Source organism: Vanellus vanellus, assembly GCF_965231255.1.
Source record: "Vanellus vanellus genome assembly, chromosome: 1".
NCBI lineage: Eukaryota > Metazoa > Chordata > Aves > Charadriiformes > Charadriidae > Vanellus > Vanellus vanellus.
This window is the reverse complement of record NC_138905.1, coordinates 15519102-15540354: the sequence shown is the minus strand read 5'-3', so window position 1 is coordinate 15540354 and position 21253 is coordinate 15519102. Positions and strand designations below refer to the sequence as shown.

Here is a 21253-nt window from a genome sequence, read left to right as displayed (position 1 = left end):
TGGAAAGTTCTGATTAGCGGGGAAAAGAATATATGTACGCCAGCTGACTCTCTGTAGTCAGAGTTGCATAATATCAACTGTTAAGCAAGTAAAACAGGTGATGCTTTTAAGTGTTTATGATGTAACAAAACTGTCGTCTCTGTTGCTGCAGCATGTCACACCTTTACTTTGCAGCGTTCCCTTCTCTAGCTTTGGCAAATACAAACTGTACTCTACTCAGATCTACCCAAACAGGATTTTTAGGGGTCCACTACTATTTTCATTTTTTGAAACCTATTTTATGAGAAAATCTTCTTGAAAAAGTACTACAGCCTTCTTAGTTTCAATTAACATAATCATCTGAAACTTGTGTGTGTGTGTGTGTGTCTGTGTAAGAGTCAGCTAACTGAAGATCTGACCTGCGCATTTTATGTCGGTGAAGGAAATGAATGCATAAAGTGTGGGTTAACTCAGCTTTGTAAAGCATACCTTTGGAGTTACAGTGGATGCCAAGGTAGCATTTTCTTTATGTCTTCTTGTGTTTTCCTTGTAAATTTTAGAGCAGTCATTTTGTGTTCTTGTGCGGCTGTACAGCATCTGCTTAAACTTAAGTTAATGTTAATTTATACAGTCTAAGTTGTAATCTTACTGGGCAGTCCAGACAGCAAAGATCTGAAAGTGCTCATTCAAATACATCTTCTATCTCCTCTAAAACTGGATGTAATATCAATATGGTGTCTTTTTTGATACACACGTGTTTGTGAAGCCGATAGAATTGATGTTTGTTTTACTGCCAGTAGAAAACATATTAAGTAAGGGCAGGGAGTTGTGACACAGGAAGGGGTCAGACCCTTACTTCATTCAAAGAGGAAGCTGCTTGCCTTTCTCAGTGTTTGTGTTGCAAGTCATGCTGGGCTTTTAAGGCTCTATTTCACCCTGCCTGGCACTGCTTCCCTACCCCACCCCACCCCCCTTTAAACTACGATTCTTTTTCTTAGTGCAGTTCACACAAGGCGTTTGCACTGGATGAGACAGCATCAGTATTGACCTAAGCTGGCTTTACTGGTTAAGCTTTGCCATTCTCATTTTTCTGATATGCTTTGCTTTAAAGCTCAGCTTCAGCTGAACCACACAGATCAGTCCCAATTGTTTTTTAAAATGTTCCATTTAATGGTTAGTTTGGGGGACGTTGGTTTGTTCTTAAATAAGTCAACCCTCCAAGCTGAAGGACAACCACAGATAGAGCACAGGCATTTTATGTTATGCAGGTGTAGCTGGCTTCTTTGAGATCATGTTGGTTAGCAAGATGTCTACTGGTTGGTTTGGGAGAAATGTGTTTGGGACTCTGAGTCTGCAAAGTTTCTGCCAAGAGCTTCCTTGCAAGTTTTCTAAGATTTGATAAAGTTGGGTGGCCACAGTACTGAGCTACTGCCATTCCTTGCATGTTCGGAGGATAAAGTGTGGTCAATGTAATGTTAGCTGATGCTACTTTTTACACCCTTAGAGACTGCAGTGAATGTATTAAGTGTCTGATTCAGATCACCTAAAGATAGTTTGTCTATTTTCGTCTAAAAAATAAAGCATACCTATTTGCAAAAACAATTTTTTTACTAAGAACAAGAAGTTTAAGTAGATCATCTAGAAATATGCAGAAGTGTTGTTGGGTGGAGCTGTAATAATTAAAAACTTGTTTAAATTGAACAATAACATGCTGAGTATTGTACAGGAAGCTGTGCTGTGGCTTAAAATACCTTTTGTCTGATGATTTATCCATAAAATGTAAGAATATTGAAATTTTGAGAATCAATATTATTACAAAAAATAAGATTTTATCATGTCGGCTTTGCATATACTATGATGTGGTATGGACATGGAGACCTAGGCTTACCTGTCTTTAGGTGAAGACAGTATAGACGTCTATATGTGAGGCAGTCGTTGAGTATGAGCTTTACAGAAGTGATAGCAAAGGGAATTTTCATATAATTGCACTGACATTTAGTAGCTTATTTTAATTATATAAAAAAATACTACAGGAGGAAAGGCTGAGCAGGTTATTTATTTTGCCTTATATTTTCACCGTGATGTAAGAGTATCTGCTTTACCTTCCCTGCATGCGTTCCTTGGTATGCAGTGCCTCCCCCACGCTGTGGGACTCAGCTGGCTGAGCAGCGCCTCTCCCCATTAGTCATCATTGCCTTTCCTAGCTCTGTGTGCGTGAAAGTAATTCTTTAAAGCAGTTGATCATAGTTCATTTTTTTAAAGATTATTTCATAATACATCGTTGCAGTAGTACCTTCTTATAAGCATAGACCAAATCTTGGTCTCTATGCACAAGCTGTTTTACGTGGAATAAGAAGATACATTGCAAATAAATCACTACTTATTTCCTTTAATCTAGATTCAAAATTGTTTGACTTTTGCCATTCAAACACAGCTTCCATTTGGGAAGCTTTCATATGAATGGTAATTTTCCCAGGTTTTCTGGAACTTAATGTAGTTAACTTCCAGCAATGTCTGCAGCTGGTTGCCTAATAACTTGCGTTCCTAGAAACCTTAGATCGTACTGATGGCAAAAATGACTGAACAATTTTAAAACATACCCCATACCATTACATTAAAATAAGTTTTGTTTTAGTTGATATTAATCTAAAGTAAAAGATTAGCTGCAGTGATGTTTAGTAGTGTTTTTATTAATGTGGATTAATCATTTACAGAAAAGTTCTCATATTGTAGCTGTCTGTGCTTTTAACTTTGATTACAGTCCATCAATTCTTACATTATCAAAAGGCTTCCTGATGTTGTTGCTTTAGTGATCTCTCTTTAACATGTGGAATATTCATACAGTGTAGCAAGAAATGCAATCACTACTTTGCTTGTGCTGCAAATGAACATTTATATTTTCATGTTTAACAGTGTTACACTGTATTTCATACTGTTTTTTCTTTTGACAGGCAACCTATGTGTTATTTATTTCATGCTGACTTACTGGCTTTAGTATAGTGAAAACTTTTTTAATGTAGAACTTAGTTTTAATTTTTTAATTCTTGATTTAACTTAAAAAATTGTTTTTAATTAACTAAGAGTGAGACTAACAGTGAGACTGTTGTATTTCCAGTTCATTTTTTTATTTGAAAACTTTGGGACAAATTAAAAACACCACAAAATGTTTTTATTTTGAAGTTTAGGTTTTAGAGAATTTTCAGTGGCAGGATTAATTTTTTTTTTTTTTTTTTGTAATGAAATGTATTACTCTCACAAGTAAGGTACTAATATTATGATAGCGTTGAGTCCTAAGCCTAGCAAGTTGCACTTAGTATAGAAGCATTATAACAAATTCCCTGTGCCTCTGCTGATAGTATTTTCTTAGATGTGTAAAAGCCACTGATGAAACAGGTCTGCAGTGTCCAGTAGGCTCAACAGCTCTAAGTTATTGTATTGTTTTGTTCTTGAAAATGAAGCAAGCTGTTTCTTGGTGATATACCGAGATAGTGAATAAAGTTTTACTCCATTTGTATCCAGTTCTTTACAGATTCCTGATTACATTTCTCAAAACATTTCTGTGTGAAGAGTTAGTTGCTCATTCTTACCACATTTGTCATGTCCTCTCTGCTATATGAAGCCCATAACTGAAGGCAGCTAGGTTAGCTAAGACCAGCCAGTGTGGTACAAGTATTAGTCAGGCAATTGGTGCCAGACTGTTAACACTTGCCATTGTTTCCCAAAATTACATGGTTATAAACAGCACACCTGTCTGATGTTTTGTGGGAATAAACTGTTGAGCCTTGATGGTAAATATTCATTGATAGATTGGAAGAAGACAATGCAGGTTGGAGGCTCAGGTGTAAGAGCAGACCCAAGGCTGCGAGGAGCAGTGGTGCTCTTTTCCAGCCAGGACTGCTCACCGAGTGACAGCCGCGGTCCTTGTAAAATAAGCAAGAACCTGTTTCAGCAGCAGCAAAACCTTCAGCAGCTTAAAATTCCATCATCTCTCCCGGATGTTTTCTCTGTTGGCGACATCGGTGACCTTTTTACAGCTCTGTTGGCCATCACTGTGCCAGGTTGTCACTCATTGGGCATCTGAGGGGCACCTGCATGGATCTGATGGCACGCTGCTGCAGAGAGGGCAGAGCTCACTCCTCTCACCTTGCCCTTCCTACCCAGCCCTGGGATCCTCTTCCTTACCTGCAGCGCTTCTGCTGCTCATCTTGCCCTGTAGCGACACTATTCAACCTGCTATCAAATAATAGGAGAAGGCCATTCACTTTGATTTGTTTGTGGTTTCACGCTTTTTCCCCCTTTCTTTAGTTAGTTTTCTGCTGGTTTAGCAAGCTAAGGTTGCCCATCAGGTGAATGCCAGAGATGGTGCAAGGAAAAAGCAGGGAGAATGCATAGTTCAGAGTAGCCCTTACAGAGGGAACAGCAGGAGCAATTAATTATTAAATCAGCTTTGCCTGTCTTATCTAAACCACAATCATAAAAGCGTATCTTTTGAAAAGGACACCTGACCTTGAAGGTGAAAGATTTACTGTTTGAATTAATCTTAAAGTGGTATTTTTCTGGGCTGTGCCTGTTTGGATTTGAGTATTTTTTGGTAGTTGGTATGTACAAACTGTTGGTATATCTAAGAATTGGTGGCAGCTTGCTATTTTTTCCCCCAAAAAGACATGCTCGTCTCTAACAAGAATTCAAAGCCCTAAAATGGAGGATGTAGTAGGGAGTAAGTTTTAATGTGTGGAGTAAGCCTGTTAATATTATCAAAAGACACAGAAAGTCTAGGACAGCTCTAAAATTCCAGATATTCTGACTGAATAGGATTAAAATAAAAGTTCTAAATTACAGAAAATGAGAATTAAATGGGGAAAAATGGTGAAGACTGCTGGACTGCGTGTCTACAATATTGCCTTCTGCAGCACTGAATTCAGGAGAGAAGAGATAACAGATTGAATACAACTTTCTACAAAAACTTTTTGAATTTAACTTAAGGATTGCTTTTATTGCACATTATCTGAGGAAATTTATTTAACGAGACTGCATGGATGTTACAGTTCTTCAAAAGCTGGAGATAAGAACAAAAGAAGTAAGGAAATTTTTATGTTTAAAACTGATGTTTTTGAATCTTAAAAGTAGAAATTTATGATATCCATTATGTGGGGAAAAAAAATCTGAAAGGCTGAGGTGGTACAGGTAGTCACAGAGCAAATAATGGAATAAAGTTGTGATGCGTGATTCAGGAATTTAAAACGTAGTAATAAAACCTGTATTCCTTACATCTATACAGGTGACTTGAAAACATGTTTTCTGAGTGTACTTTTGTATGTTCAGATAAATCCACTCGACTTTTTCGTAAGTCGGTGTTGAGGTACATCTCAGCAAGCAATTATATACTGGTTTGATGGTTTCAATCAACTTCTATGCAACTTGCAGTACATTTTTTATAGTGCTGTCAAATATGCATACCCACAGGACATGAAAAGTATGTGAATTTAATTTAAATCTAAATCACTGATTCTAATGTGAGATGAAGAGACTAATTGAGATAAAACCTTTATTATTAGTTGAATTAAGTCAGTAAGAGATACCAACTAGTACCTAGGACTGTGGAATCTCACGGCTAAGAAACATAACATTGGGGTGCTTGTGAAGGTGCATTGCATACATTGCACACACACAGCATTGCACATATCAAGCAATAAATTTGCTCTTGTTTGCTCTGTCATTAAAGAATACATTTGAGGCCTTTTCCATGTAACACTTAAAGGAAGCAATATTTGTCTGAGGACAAAACTAATCAACTTAGGAAACCACTACAATGTACAGCAGCATTGCTGCTATAAGAAATCTGCAAAAATAGTATTTTACTTGTGCATTCATTAACTCTTAGGTATCATTTAAGAAGTAAATATTCTTTAAAAATATTCAAAAGCTTTCAGAGCCCTACAGCAGTGGAAGAAGTTGTATGAGAGACGTACTGAAGGATCTGTTGTCTCCGTCAGATTGCTTGAAGAATTGCAAGTTTCAGTGTTGAAGGAGGAACATGCATTCCTTGTCAGGTTAGTTTCAGCAGTTATCCTAGAAGCTCGTAAGCTTGATGCTGCACCTGTAGTGGTACTGCTGAACTCCATGGCATTGGTGAGGTGCCCAGGTGTTTGATATCATCATTTATAAGCAATTGAGAACGAGGACTGGTTTTTATGTGATTGTACAATATTATCTCTAGCTAAGTTTTGGAAAGATAGTGTGCTCACTTCTTGGTACTTCAATTTGCTTAGACAATTTAGATTAGAAGTTTTACAGCAAGGAAAACTGTGTTCAGCTGCAAATTGAAAGGTTCTTAATTTTGTTGTTACAATACTTTGATAAGAGAAACTTATCTCTAAGGTACCCCTAGGGATCATGACCAAGAAAGTGAAACCCTGTGCTAGACATTAAATGAGCACTTTCTGAAAAGACGATGTTTTCCATAGAAAGCAAGATGGTAGGTTGTCTTTTCTTATGCTGTTATAGTATTTGAAGCTGTTTTTTAAAATGTCACTTGTATGCATATTGACATCTAAGGGGGCAACGCCTTCTTGGCCTGGATGAAGACTGTCATCTCTCTATGGGAAGGATGGGGCAAACCTCATGCAAGGACTAACTGCAATCAAGTGAAAGGGACTGGAGTAGCTCTTTTTTGCCTGACATACAGACAAATCACAGATACATGGATAGGGCAAGCAGGAAAAAAAAAAGGGAGTATCTCAGGGTATGGATGTATCTCAGGCCTTCTAGGATTTCCCAAAAATAATAGTCTAATTTATGGATTTAGGAGTGAACTGTGCAGAACTAAGGCACTCCTCAGTTAAACCTGCATTCATCACTTTTTGTTTCTAAGAGATTAAACAAGAGGCCAGAACGCTATGACCTTTATGGAGGAGCTGCTGTGAAAATTTGGGACTGCTGAGGCATCTATCTGATCTGTAGGGTAACATAAGCATAACTGAGTGTCTCAAGCACCGCTTGTTAGTTCTGTCTGCAGAAACATCAGCTATAGTTTTAGCGATTCTTCTGAAATAATCTCTGCAGGCAAAATCAGTACAATTTTGGTTTTCTCAAGTGCTCTGACTTGCACTTCTCTTAACACCTCTCTTCTGTCCTTTGGTGCTGAAATATCCATGGCATTAAACATAAGAAACCTGATTTGGAGCTCAGAATGAGATTAATATACAATTACAGAAAAAAAAAAACAAAACACGTCATACAGCTGCCACTCAAATATATGTGCTGGTGTTTTGTTTCTCTGTCAGTTTGTTTTTTTTTTTCCTGAAGTCTGTTCTCTTGTTTTTGCTGGTGCTGAACTGCTGAAGCTGTAGCCTTGTTTCTAGGTGGGAAAAAAAAAATCAGCATGTTGACCTACCTAGCAGTACAAGGAAACAAAATTAATTTTGGCACTATTTTAGGCCTGCACAGCTTTAGCAAGAAGCACGGATACTCCCAACAGATTGGACTCTTCTTTCTGCATTCTGAAGTTTTAGTCCCAGAACGCTTTCCAGACTAGGCGCTCTCCATGCACTGGGTACTAAGAAATGTTCCCAGGTTCAAGTAGCTCAAATGTGCAAGCTGTCTGATAGTGCCAGTGTCTGTCAGGAAAGCACTTAATATTTAAATTTGGGGCCTCTTATTGAAAATTCTAACGGAATATTCTCCTGATGCACAGCACAAAGAAGTTGCTCTAAAGTGCTGCTGGCATATCGGGTTTGGTTGTTTGGTTGTTGTTTTTTTTTTTTTTCAATAAAGACAAACCCAGCTCCATCAGTCCAAAACTACCCACAGATATTAAATGTTTTCTTTTCAAGATAGTCTTAAAAACACCCTGGTATTGTATCTTTGTGCTGGCATCAGGCAAGTTAATGTCTATATCCAGGGCATTGATAAATAAGCAGTCTTCTTAATGGTTTTATGTAGTACTAGTATTACCAGAGCCACATTTATAGCCTGAAAAAAAAGCAGGTTACAAAGGAACACTCTTAGCTGCTCCTTATTTTTTAGCCACTTAATTAAAGCCTGCAAGATGAGCAGAGTGATCCTTTACCAAAAAGAAATCCTTTTTTTTCCCCATATTACCTACAGTGAATTGTACTTTTAACTATTGGCTTGTTTTGTTCTCAACCTTTTTACAGATTGTGGGTTCTGTAGCTAAAACTTCTGTATTAAGATTCTAGAGTTAGCAAATACCGCTTGAGATACCTAATATTAAGATACAGAAAACTGACAACATCCTGGTTGTATCTTAAACAAGAGCTAACATTAGCCTCACTCTTCAGAAGATGGATTTTTATTTTCAGATAGTGAAAGCATCATTTTAAATTTACTTCTGCTAGGTTGTTTGCATGATTACTATGCATCCCCCCTCTCCCCTCAAATTCTGGTGCATTGTTTTGTTTCTACATGGAAGTCAACCCTTCCTTAACATGACGCTGTGTTATATTTTAAACATTCAGAACCACACAATGACTTACAGGCCATTCAAGAGCTGTGATATGACCTTTATCACACACTCACATGAGGCAGCAATCACCACTCACTTTGCAGCAGCCTTACAGTGCTTGTGGATCCCCAGGATTATGTGTTACAGCGTGCTTTGACAGCTGCTCCACAGCCATGAACCTGAGACGTACAAATAGGTATTAGCAGTGTCTACCATCCTAGCCATAAAATGATGGAGGTATGCAACACAACCTGTAGTTTCTTTTAGCCTTCAAGTTCTCAGCTTTGCTGGAGCTTTTTATGACCATATATTTTTGCTGGATTTTTTTCTAGTAAGTTTTAAACTTTTTCTTAACTATTTGTCCTATTTATTTATCTGTTAATATTACTTACCTATTATTTCTATGCCTATTACTCGTTTCTCTTCTGCTTATTTCTCCTTGCATATTTGATTTTGTTTCATTTTTTCTCAGCTTCAATGATTGCCTCTTCTGAGGTATGTATACCTGCAGTGAATGCTTTCCTACACAGAAATCCCAGAAGCATTCAGGATTGTTTTGCTTAGGTAGGCTCATGCCCCAAACATATAATCTGTTTTATTTTTTAACTTTGCAAGCCCCATGTTCAAATTAAATTTTAAAAATACCACAAACCAACAGGTTATGCTCCGTCAAAGATCTATTGGTAAAATGTCTGGGCTCCATTTTGGGTCAGGATGTCTTGAATCCCAAAGGACCCACAGCACGCACTGAAGAGCTTATTTACCGTGACTAATCTTTGAGAAGGCTGGTTCTGTGTTTTCACACTCCCCATCCACTTTCTCTCTTCTTCCAAGGCCTCAGGCAGATGATTCTGTGATTAAGAAAGAAACTTGAATAAATTGGGGCCGTTCCTGCTCCTGACCCACTGGGATCCCTGCAGAGTCGGAGAGGGTGCGCAGCTGGGGAGTACAGCACCCCAGAGAATGTGTTTCAGCTTCATTTCCTGGGGAACACTGCACCACGTGCATGTGCAAATATATAGAATTTAATCCTAAGACATTTGTAAGTACTTTATGATGTGAGCTTGCACTCGTCAGTGTGTTTCACGTTGGACACAGCTGTGAGAATAAATTTGCATTTAAACTGGGGTCCCACGCTGGTCTGCTACAAAGTGATGGTTTTGGCTGGTTTTAGTGGACAAGCCAACCACTACTCCGCTGCGAGAGGAGTTGCACATATGTGGGGAGAGCCCTTTGAAATACAGTTGAAACAAATTACTTCTAATAGCATCGGGTAAGCATTAAACATACTTCCATTCCAAATCTTGAGAGTTATGCTGAAGGAAGTATTTCCAGTTAACGGGGAACCTGCTGTTTCCATCGGCAGTCAGCCGGGTGAGCGTTTGACAGGCAGCGCTGTGCCGCTTGTTGATGTAGCTTTTTATTTCGGGTGGTGACACCATAGTTCTGATATCTGCGTACTTGTGAGTACAGAGTACTTGTAAGAAGAAAAATAGGTCATAAAGAACTTTGTGTTTATCCAGCAGCTGCTGTAACAGCTTCTTAATTCCGTGTCCACCAGGACACCACTGTGTAAAAATCAAAAGATAATCAGATCCTCTGAAGCTTAATTTTTAATTACCGGTTGGTTACCACGCATTGTTCCGTGGCGTTTAGCAAGTGCCGGAGCCTGAGCGAGGCGGAGGGAGCGCGTAACCTCACTGGCGGCGGCCGAAGCTGCGGTGCCGCTGCCCGGGTGCTTGCGGGAGGAGGTGCTCTCCGCGCGCCTTCCCGAACCGAACGAGGGGTCTGACAACTTTCCCTGAGAAGAATCGAGTGATAAATGAAAACAGGGTTTTCACGATGAAAACTTTAACGTCTACTGTGCCAATCCTGAGCTTTTTACTGTCTGGGCTTGCCCTGCTCGTCGCGTTGAGTAGGGAGGGGTTAAAAAAAAGAAGAGAGAGATTAATGCTCCCCCCCACACACACACACCCCGTTCCCGCCCGCCCCGGGAGCATGCGCCAGCGACCGTGTCTTGTTTACGGGGCGCTGCTCGGCGCCGCCGGAGGGCGGCGGGCGCGGGAGCTGCCGCTTCTCCCGGCAGCCGGCGGCGGGCGGGGCGGGCTCTGCCGGGCCGCTGCCTCCGCCGGAGGTGGGCTCCGAGTCTCCGTAGGGGATCCTGTCAGCACAGCAGGGGAAGGTGCCGCTGGTGGGGGTTTTGCAGCGCGGTCTGGATGTGAGTCTGGGTCGCTGAAGGCCCCGGGTTGGTTTGCTGCCGCTGAGGACGAGCGGCGTGAGAAGCCTGGTGCAGGAGCCGTGCGAGGTTATAGGACGCAACTGCTGCTGGAGAGAAACATCCACAGTTTTAGATACCTGTGTCATGTGGAGGGAGGTGGCGTGCGTCTGAGCGTTGTCAGTAACTCTTAGGGTGTCCAAACTGGCTGAGACGTTAAAGGGTGCAAGGGGACCTTCACAGCTCCCACCGCGCTGCTGGAGGTGTCTCCTGGGCCGAGCGGCGTGCAGCAAGGCTAAACGCAGGTCTGGCCTGAGCTGACTAATGGTGGCGATGCCTCCTGTGGTCTGAAGACCTTTTAAAACTGGCCTAATGATTTATAGTAATGTAAGTGAGCAAATCGGAAGGAGATATATGAAGGAGGGGGGAGAATAGTAGCTCATTGCTTTAGCATAGAAGGACAAAATAGAATTAATTAAGAGTATTTTAGACTCAGATCAGGAAGTGCCAGTGCTGAAACTTCAAGCATAACCAGAACTTTGACCCTTGCTTATCTGTACTGGGATTTTTATTTTTTTTTTTCCCAGCTATATCAGCCTGTGCAAATATGATAGCTCGTGTTGCTTACAGTCTTGGAATCTAATACAGTCTGTGATTTTTATTTGTACAAATCTACACACATTACTGCAAAAATTTTAACTTGTGAGCAGACACTAAGCTCCATTTGCAGCTGCTTCAGAAAGGTTAAAGCAAGACAGGCAGGTAACTAGAAACTTAGCTAGACCCATATACGCAAAGAAGTTACTGTGATTTCTCCCTTATGCATAGCATATATTTGTATGTTCTATGTTTTGCTCTGTCAGGTATGTTTCACATGTGACAATGCTAAAAAAAATAGTGCAAACTGTGTCTGATTACATTGGTAATAGGTAGTGTTTTAGAAATATATAATTCATAGGGGTTTTTTTTTAATTATTTGACTAATAATATGACAGCGGTACCAAAGCAGTTTGAACACAATGTGCCATTATAATGGCAAACTGCTGACTCTTGAATTAGCAGCTGTCAACTTTTTTATGGACTCCTTTATATATATTCCATAGAGCTTTTTAAATAAGAACAAAGCAATTGCTAAGCATTTGCTTTTGGAAGCTTTGATACAGTTCTGGATGTGTAAGTTTAAACTAAAAGGAAAAGAGTATTTTCATGATACTGAATTTTTCTTTAAATATATCTGATTTCTCTCAGTGTGGAGTTCTTGGAAAGAGGGGGATTACCTGCAAGCTTTAAGGGCTATATAGTATCAGGTTTAATGTTGGCATTACCACTTTACCTCTGCTATGCTGTAGTATGAATTACAGCTGAATTGCTTGCTGTGTGCATGGATTATAGCCTGCCTCTATTTGTGCTAATGAACTTAGAAGAAAAACTTAGAGTTCTATATCTCTTCTATATTTTTAAATGGTTGTAAATATGAAACTAAGTTTCATATTCTAGTGTCTAAGTGACACTAGAAAACTTTATTAGGGTTTTCAGGGGAAAAAGAAAACCTACTTGTTTACCTGAAACCAGTGTCATCTGATGGAGGTGGTATCTATCTAAATCTGTGAAATACTAAGGCTGTTAAATGACCTCTGATTTCTGTAAAGCTAGAAATGTCCTGAGGTATCTGACCAGTATTGCTTTATATTTAATTAAAATACAAAACCAGCATAGAATAATTTGTTTTAGACTCGCTATGTAACAGATTTTGACAGGTAATTATGAAGAGGAAGACACAAGTTATACAAAAGTTGTCGATATCACTACAGTATTTAATAATTTTACAGTTAACTAGGAATGGGGGGGAAGCATGTAAGACTTGTGACATGTAAATTAGCATAAAATTATTAAAAAGCAAGAGGTCCTCGGTACAGCATGAATCAAGATAGTTTGCGAAAGCACGTTCAGAAAGCTTATTTCAATATACCGAATCTACAAGGCTATATCTGGGGGCAGCAATACACTCTCTACTTGCAGGACGAGAGCAGCCTATTCTAGGAAGCAGTTGCTGAAAGCCTTAAGGTTATATTGTACATTGTGCCTGGCTGTAATGCAGCCAGGTATTAATACCAGGTTGAAACCAAAGGTGAGCCAGGAATGTTTTGAAAGGGATGAAGAGCAGAAATAGAAATTGCATCTCTATTTGATCTGCAATACGACTGCAGCCGTAACACACAAGGCCTGGAACCAGCTGCCACACTTTGCTCTGGGGCCTTCAGGCCATAAAATGTCACTGTCCTTTTGTAAGTGCCACCTCTGAAGTTCTCTGAAAGTGTTTCACAGTCTGTTGCTAATCCGGTTCCTGGCTAGAATTGGTATCTTGGGGTGGGGGGAGCAGTATTGGAGAAGAAAGTTTACATAAGCGCAGTTCGTGTGTATGTGCCTGACAGATACACAGCCAATTTACCTGGAAGTTACAGGCTGAAATTTGCCGTGGCTGTAGTCCCCAGGAAAGGGAAATGCCGTGGGTGTCTTTCTTCAAACCTTACAGCAACTGAGACTTTCAGCAGGGCAGTGAGTTAGTGCAATGGTTTTGCATTTATGATTTTTTCTAGTTTGATGGGGCTTAGGGGCAGAGGAGGGCAGTATTGACCTAATCTTGTTACAGCAAATAAGAGTTGAAAACTTTTAAACCTTCCGTTTATGTGAATTGTTGAATGTTTAACAGTCTTTTGCTCCCCATTGTTTACAGTAATTGAGTCCTTTCCCTTCTAGTTCTTGTGCTGTTGTCCTCCTTAGTATGTATTCTAAGACAAATACCACAAACAAAACCTGCAAGTACTGTACAGCAGAAGATACATTTTCCATTTTTGTTTGCTGAATGTTATATGTTCCAAAATATGTTAGTCCCTAATACCAAGAATAAACAGCAAAGAAAGACAATAAACCTTCTGTAACTTCTACTGCTATGACCTTTCAGGCAGTAGGCATTTAGGGATCTGAAATGTAAGCAGAATTAGTAACAACTAAAACTGCCAGAGTTCTCTGATAAGTAATATCAATCATAGTGAATTTTGGTTTTGAACTATTGTTTTTCTTGAATTGCTTGTTTTTCAGACCTTAAGTAACCTGAAAAGTCAAGGCATTTGGGACTAGGTAGAAGAAAAGGAGGGGTAATAAGGTTGTAGATTTAGGACCTGCAGATTTACTCAAGTGTTACAATGATGTTCTGGTGGGTTAGGTAACGCTCTACCTCACCCTATGCTGTGTGACCCTCTGTTTCTTGCTATCATTTGAAACTCCTTTAGCAGTTCTCTGCTACACATTGTGCTCTTCAGTGTAAATAAGCCTTTTTCTCTCAGTGTCTAGATACAGTAGGCAAATCCCAGGGGTGATAGCTCAGGCATGGGTAGTTTTGGTTTGCTTGTTAGCCATTGCTGGTTAAATCTGCTGTACTGTCTAGCTACCAATTGGCAGACTCAGCAGAAAGCTTTAGAAAAGACTTGCTCTGTGATCCATTTGCCAAATACAGAGTTTAGTTCCTCCTCTGTAATCAAGCTGGAGTCAGCTGATTATAGCTGAGATTTTTTCATGCCAGTGTCCTGCTTGTTGTCCTTTCCCTGCCCCTTTGGTCAAGTGACTCCCATTGCTGGAAAAAAATAAACTGAATCTCAAACTCATCCAATTTAGAAGTATCTCATGTTGTCTTTAAATAGTAGGATTTCTTTCAGCTATAGCAGCATCAATTTGATGAGGAGGGACAACTTCCAGAAGAGTCTAAAGAGCATAAAGTCTCTTCTGGAGTTTACTGTCTCCTGACAGATGGAGAAAGGTTTCGGCCCTTCAGCATGAACACAGATAGTCTGATTCAGAGGAAGCAATTGGCAGGTAGGAAATACAATGCTGGATTTTTTCCATTTCCTTCCCTGTCAACCTTTTTATTTCACTGTCAATTACACTTTTGGCACTGTGGTCAGGAAAACAGCTTCAATCTGGATTGGTATTGTCTGTTGCTATGTTTTCTTACAGTTAGGAAAGCACTTGTGTTGTAAGTTTTCCCTTATTTAGAATATCTGGTTTAAATGACTTAACTGTAAATCATAATCTCAAGTGATCTCACAGCTCAGTCCTTCTGTATAGAGGCCGTCCCAGCTGTATTTGGGTTTATTAGTGTTTGCCATGCTGGCTGGTGCCTGGCTCCTGCGTTGTCACAAGTATCTTGTGCTTCTCTCCACCAAGCTCCCGAGCTCCCCGGTGTCCAGGCAGAGGACACAGCTGTGATGCAGCAATGGCAGGAATGCACACAGCCAGCTCGGGCTTGACGCTGTGCCTGAGTTAATAAAACTCCTGGAGACCAAGAGCATGGGGGTAGCGCTGCAAGGCCATGGCTTCATCTGAAGTCTTTGCCATTTTCCCCAATGCTCTTGCCTTTGGAAATGCCATACAGAGACAACCGAAGCGCCTCTTTAGTCTTATGCTGGAAAAAAGTTGTTGTATAATTTCTGGACCCACACCATCCCTAGAAGTGCAGGAACACTTGCACCAAGCTGCACCTAGGATAATGAGCCCAGCTGGAGCTGATTTGTTCCTGCATCTCTGGTACAGATAATCTGACCATGGATAAGTGAGTGTTGACTCTATAAATAACCCACTTTGAAATCCTTGTCTTTAAATTGTTTTCTCTTCTTCCTGTTAGCTTCCAAGCTTACTTCCCCTGTAATCATTTCTTTGCTGACCAAAGGCTGTACTATTCATTCCTCCCACCTGAAGTGACATGTTACATCAAGCATGGATGAAGCCAGGTTTTAGCACTATAGAAAGTCAGCTAAGCCCTGGTAGGAAATAATCATCCTAATATGTTTTACCTATGCTGCAATTGACTCAGGTGGTTTAAATCAAAAATGACTGATACATATCAAACATTTGATACCTTGGAAAGATGTTCATTGCATACTTGTTCTCAGACACCTCCTGTTGCATATCTCATAGTTAAATGTCTTCAGGTAAAACCGATTCTTTCATGTGGATTTGCTTGCAAGTTGAACTTCTAATGATCTTGGTTTGTTTGCTTACTATCCATGTTAAAACTCACAAGAATTGTTCTGAGTTGAGCTATGCCTTGCTTTAATGAGAAGTGTTTTTTCCCCAATGAACTTATGTTAGTAATTATAGAAAGTCATTAGAGCGCCTCATAGGAAAAATATTCCATGTCTTGAGCTGGTGAGTGTCTACACATTTATTTTTTCCTAAAAGTTTTTCTAAAATATAGTCCGTGTTTGCTTCTGAGAAGATGTGTAGAAAGTTGGAACCACCTGCACTGGATGACAAGTTGTTCAAGGCATTGGAAATAGTAGGAGGGAAAGCTGAATTGCACAGCTGTGCTGTCACATCTGTGCTACATTGTGGAGTTCATGCACCTTGGTAGGTAGTTGTAATGGAAATCATCTGTCTTTTTCCCCCGTGCCACTCCTGCCACATTAATGCATGACAGAGGTGACATGAGAGGATGAATAAACTTGGAATGCCTTAAATTCGCATCCACACTCTAATCCCTGTGTGGCCTTAGAAAATACCATTCTTCACACAGCATCTGAAACACTGACCATGCTTCAACAAATTTTGAAATCTCAATTTGTTATTGATTATGTAGTAGCTTGAAAAAACTGAGTAAAGGCCCGTCTGAGAGAAATCATTTATATAGGTAGAACAGACATTTAAAATTGTAGACATACAACATTCTCTCCCATTCAGGGCAATGATGGGAAAGCTGTTTAGTACTATAAACAGGTAAATAGTTTATCCAAAACAAGTAATTTGTAATACGTGATGTTCATTGCAGTGAAGAATGATTAAGAGGTGCATTCAGAGGCAGAATATGAAGAAGTTGTCACTTGGACTCTGAGAGGTTCTTTTGCATCTATTTCATTCATGTGCGGTTAGGTTTGAGTTTCTTTAGTTTGCACAGATAGAAATCTTAAATGATGCAAGTTAAGGTAGAAGCCATCCTTTTGTACCTTAAGTTGCATGTAAATATAGAAATAAAGAGATTTTTAACATAGAGGAACAGTTAAAAAATGCCCTACAAAGCGACTTTTGTATTTGGGTATGTCTCAGTGTTGTCTGTTCAGGTTTGTTCTGTAGAACATTGAGAGTTTGGTTTCTTTTTGTAAGAGCTATTGTAGGTAGTGAGGGGAATGTGAACAAGTGACCTCTTCAGGAATTATTCTGCACATTCACTTTGGAGGCTGTGTATTAGCAGGTTATCACTTGTGGGCGTTCCTGCAGCATTCTGAATAATAGATTTTTATTATCTACAGTAAATAGTGTGCCTGAAAGATGAGTGAGCGGATTTATCTAAAACATCTGGAATGAGGAAATACTCTGCACTGACAGTTATGCCGCTTTTGTAGCAGGGTTTGATAAAGCAAATTGAAACTTAAATATAAGCTCATTCAGTTTTCAAAACAAAACAGTGTCCTTAGTTGGGCAAATCTGTTTGGTTACCTGGATTTTCGAAAGCTTTCAAAGTATTCCAGGGGGATTAATTTGATGCCTGAGAATATCCATGAGGAGTGGCAAACAGAAAAGCAAGTAAAAAAATTAATATTTAAATTTTAACTTGAGTTTCTGAAAAGATGATAATTATTATAATGATAGTAGTAATACTGCTAACAATAATAATAGCAAGAAGGCTTATCTGGTTATACCAATTTTGTCTAAGAATTTTTAACTCTGCCAATTTGGCTTCAAAAATACGAAGTTTCAGCAATCTTGTGAAAATCAGCAACTGTGAAGAGACACCTTAATTAACATGCCCCCAGAGAACAGTATTTCACGTGGCAGTAGCATGCTTGTACTGACAGTTGTCACACGTGTACCTACAGACCAAATGGAACTTATCCCGTCTCTTTTCTGGGGCGCAAAGGACTGTAGATACGTGATGAAATGGTGAGGGTGCTGGGGGGCGAAGAAGCTCAAGGTAACAGAGACGGAGCAAATTTAGGGATCAAACCCATGTAGCTTTAGAAAAATGTTTTTCATTATTTCTGTGGTTATAAAACAGCTTGTTAAGAAATACTTTGTTTCACCAGATGCTGGTTTTGGATCCCAAATAACACTTAGAGCTGAAAAAGCCAGAAGGTTTAAACAATAGGTTATATACAAGTCCTGCAAGCAAAGCTATTATTCTGTTCTAATATCAGTAAAGTTACCGTTTTTGTACAAGTTTCTTCTAAGGAATGATAAAATGAACCGGTGATGTTATCTTGATATTGAATAAAATCTGACATGGTTATGCACAAAAACAGATCAAGAAAGTAAGTCTCCTAAAAACGATAGCTTGTTTTCTCGGAGTCGTAGTACAGGGACAGTAGTCCCATCTCGCTCTTCTATGGTTTCTCTTTGCTTATCTGAAAAGAAATGCTGTTATATCTGTTTGGATTAAGTAAAGCATTAAAGAAGTATGAGTTTTCTATAGTAGTTTTACGATAGATGAGGGAAAACATCCTATGAGTTCCTAAAACAATAATGTACTTAAATTACTTTTTTTTATTATTGTTTTGTAAATATCATTAGAGATGGAGATAGAGATACAGTAAAATATTTTACCTGACAAGTATAAGTAAATAAATAAAAAATGGTATCATCAGATGACCTTGAGTGTGAAAGATTTGCCTGAGGAAACAGGTCTGTTACACAATAGGAAGCGTGAGAGGATGGCAATACTAAATTTTCCTCTACTTGCAACAGTGTGTCTGGAATAAAATTATCAAAGTCAGGTGTTTGGAGGAATGAATTGGTGAGTTGCTTTTACATTTGTGTATTTACTAAAACTGGAGTGCTGGTCATTGTGTTATATTTCAGTGTTAAATGTAAAGATACTTTTTTCTTGCATCCAACAAATAGCCAAATAAAAGGTGTCTTTTCACATATAAAATCACCCATAAAATTCTGATTTGTTGGCAGTGCTTACCTTTGCTTGAAGGAAAGTTCCATTGCTTGACTGCTAGAAGTATTTTAGCTTTTCACCTGATGTACCTGCCCTAGGGTTAGGGCTGATAGTGCAGTTCCTTGCTCCAAGAACAAAAATGGTGGAAATACCATTACCACAGGTCAGCGGGTAATAAGGTACCAGTGCAGAGGAACTGGTGCAAAAGGATGGTGAGGACTGTCCTTGTGGTATAAGCACCGGACATATGGTGTGAGATGGTATTTACCTCAAACACTCCCAGACACATCGGGATGTCTCACTAGTTTCATGTGGGACTGCTAGGGCATCTCCTCCAGCAGAATGGGAAATTTCTGTGCATAACCTCTCCTTGCTTTTCTTTGGTAGAGTGTCACTCAAAAAAGTGCATACCCAGGATTCACTTGCTCTGTTATTTCTTTTTTTGCCTGGGGATTTTTGGCCTTGCTGAGCTGAGAAACATGTAGGACGTATAGTAGAAAATTGTCATTTTTTCTGTAGTAGCAGTGCATCAGGTGACAAATGCTGATTACATGTGTGGAATTGTGTCATGACAAGAAGAGATCAATTCCTACTTAAATCTTCAGCTCTTTTTTAAATCAAGTTAATACCCTAAATCATTAATATCCCCTTTTATAGCTGAAGAAGCAGGCCTTGACACCAGAGTTAAATCTAGGCCTTCCAGCTCAGTGATGTGAAGACTGGCTTTGTCACCAGGGCAAGGTATTCACTCTTCCGTCATTTTCCTGTCTCTCTGATATATTGGTGATACCTTGGAGCTTCGTCTTAAAATCTCAAAATCCTTGCAAAGGAAACATACAAGTACCTAGCAGCTTAATTTTGCATTTAATGTAATTAATCACACTGTGTGAAGCATTTTTTTTGCTGTGCTGAAGTTCTGTTTGACCTTTTTTTTTTAATGCTTTCTACCGCAGAGGAGTGGAAGTGTTCTGGGAAATGCTGAGTGTGTGGCTTTTTATGGAATTTGGCCATTTTTAAGACATTGGGCCACTTAAGTGTAATTTACTGATATTCTAGAGATTATTCCTCCTGCCTTTTAGAATTACCCTGGCAAATGCCAAGTTATCCCATAAATAAAATATTTTTCAGGAAAACAGCAGGTTCGTCCTACTGTGTTAAACACAAACATCCTCCTTTCCTGAATCAAGAAAGAAAAAATGCAGGTCTTCCTCTAAATATACATTTGTGGGTTTTGCTGCTTTTAATTTTGCACTACGGTTCATTTCTGCAGTTATTCGAGTTGTATCAACAATTATAAAAAAAAAAGGGGGGCGGGGGGTTAACCCTGCAGCCGTTTTCAGCGCTTGTTGTTCTTGGCACAGGATCAGTTCTGGTGTCCAACTGGTAGGACCTGAAACTTGGTGTTTAACAAGTGCCTGTAGTCAAAACAGTTGGTGTGTGCGAGCACTGATCTGGTATTTGCTGCGGCAGGTCATCTGCCTGATTTTTTACCGTGTGCAGCATACCTAATCACGTTGCTGTGTTTCTCTGACGGCATCTGTGGCAATGTGAATCGTTTCACGTTCCAAAAGTACATGTTTACAGCCGTCGTAGAATCAGATTAAGTTGGCAGCCTGCTCCTCTCTGTAAGTGGCTCAGTTTACATTTCTTCTTCTAGCAGGATGTTTTGCATAATTTTGCTGATCCTACTCACTTGTAGACTTTGTGAAATGGAGAATCGTTTTAGTGGGTTTGTGTCAGAAAGCAGAGCTTGTGTTTATTGTAAATAAACACCAGCAGAACGGTGGTTATTTTAGCACTTGATAATTTCCCAATTATGTCATTTGACCTGGAATGAAGCTTGCGATGTCGAGCTGCGTTTTATGCAGCGGATCAGTCCGGGGGTTTGAGCTGGCAGTGTATTTCCTTTGTCAGTTTACAAGAAGTATCAAAATGAAACCGACTGTGCTGTTTCCTTTCCAGCGCGCAGCGCAAGAAGGGTGGAACGGTTTGCAGATATTATTTCCAAACTTTTTCAGCTGGACTTGGAATAGTGTTTAGTCAAAAAAGCTGGTAAAGTTATCCTTCGGTATCCTATGCTGTTGTTTGCTAGCATCAAATCCAAGTTTATTTTTGCTTAACCTCTCGTACTGGGTTTTGTTAGGTTTTTGTAGATTGTGACTGCAAAATGAAAGTGCTTACAAGGTGTTTATGAACTCTTGTTATGAACCAGCTGCCAGTTACTGCAGGATGACACATTTCTGCAAGCAGTCTAGTTGTTCAATTTTCTGGTTGCTGGCTGTTGCTTTTCGGGCATGTGCGGGTTTTTTCTGTTTTAGTTTTATTAGAATTAATGCCAAGTACATTTGCAAACTTTGAACTGGGATCAGTACAAGGCGGCAGGTTTCACTTACTGTTTACTGAAATTGTAAGTATACATTGCTCAACTTTGCACAGGGAAGGGCTGTGCAACAAAACACCTCAGGATATACTGTAAATAGAAAAACTGTATTTTGTGCATAGGTGGTGTATGGAGTTACCATAAGTAACATCTTCATCCACAAGACTGATACATTACTGGAACAGAATCACATCGTGGATGAGATACTAAATTGCATTACCGTCTGCTTAAATATTGTAAATTGGGAATAACAAACAGTATTTGTATTGTGTTAAGGGCAGTCAG

The 21253-nt window shown here is 39.5% G+C and overlaps 1 protein-coding gene across 1 annotated transcript in view; it reads left to right on the top strand.

Annotated features, from left to right (window-relative positions):
- Nucleotides 1-14455: 14455 nt before the first annotated feature.
- Nucleotides 14456-21253, top strand: part of ATXN7L1 (ataxin 7 like 1) — a 44613-nt gene continuing 37815 nt past the window's right edge. Inside the window, exon 1 of the mRNA XM_082481142.1 lies at nt 14456-14528. Coding sequence (XP_082337268.1) covers nt 14489-14528 — 40 coding nt within the window. The 5' untranslated portion in view covers nt 14456-14488. The remainder of the gene's footprint in view (nt 14529-21253) is intronic.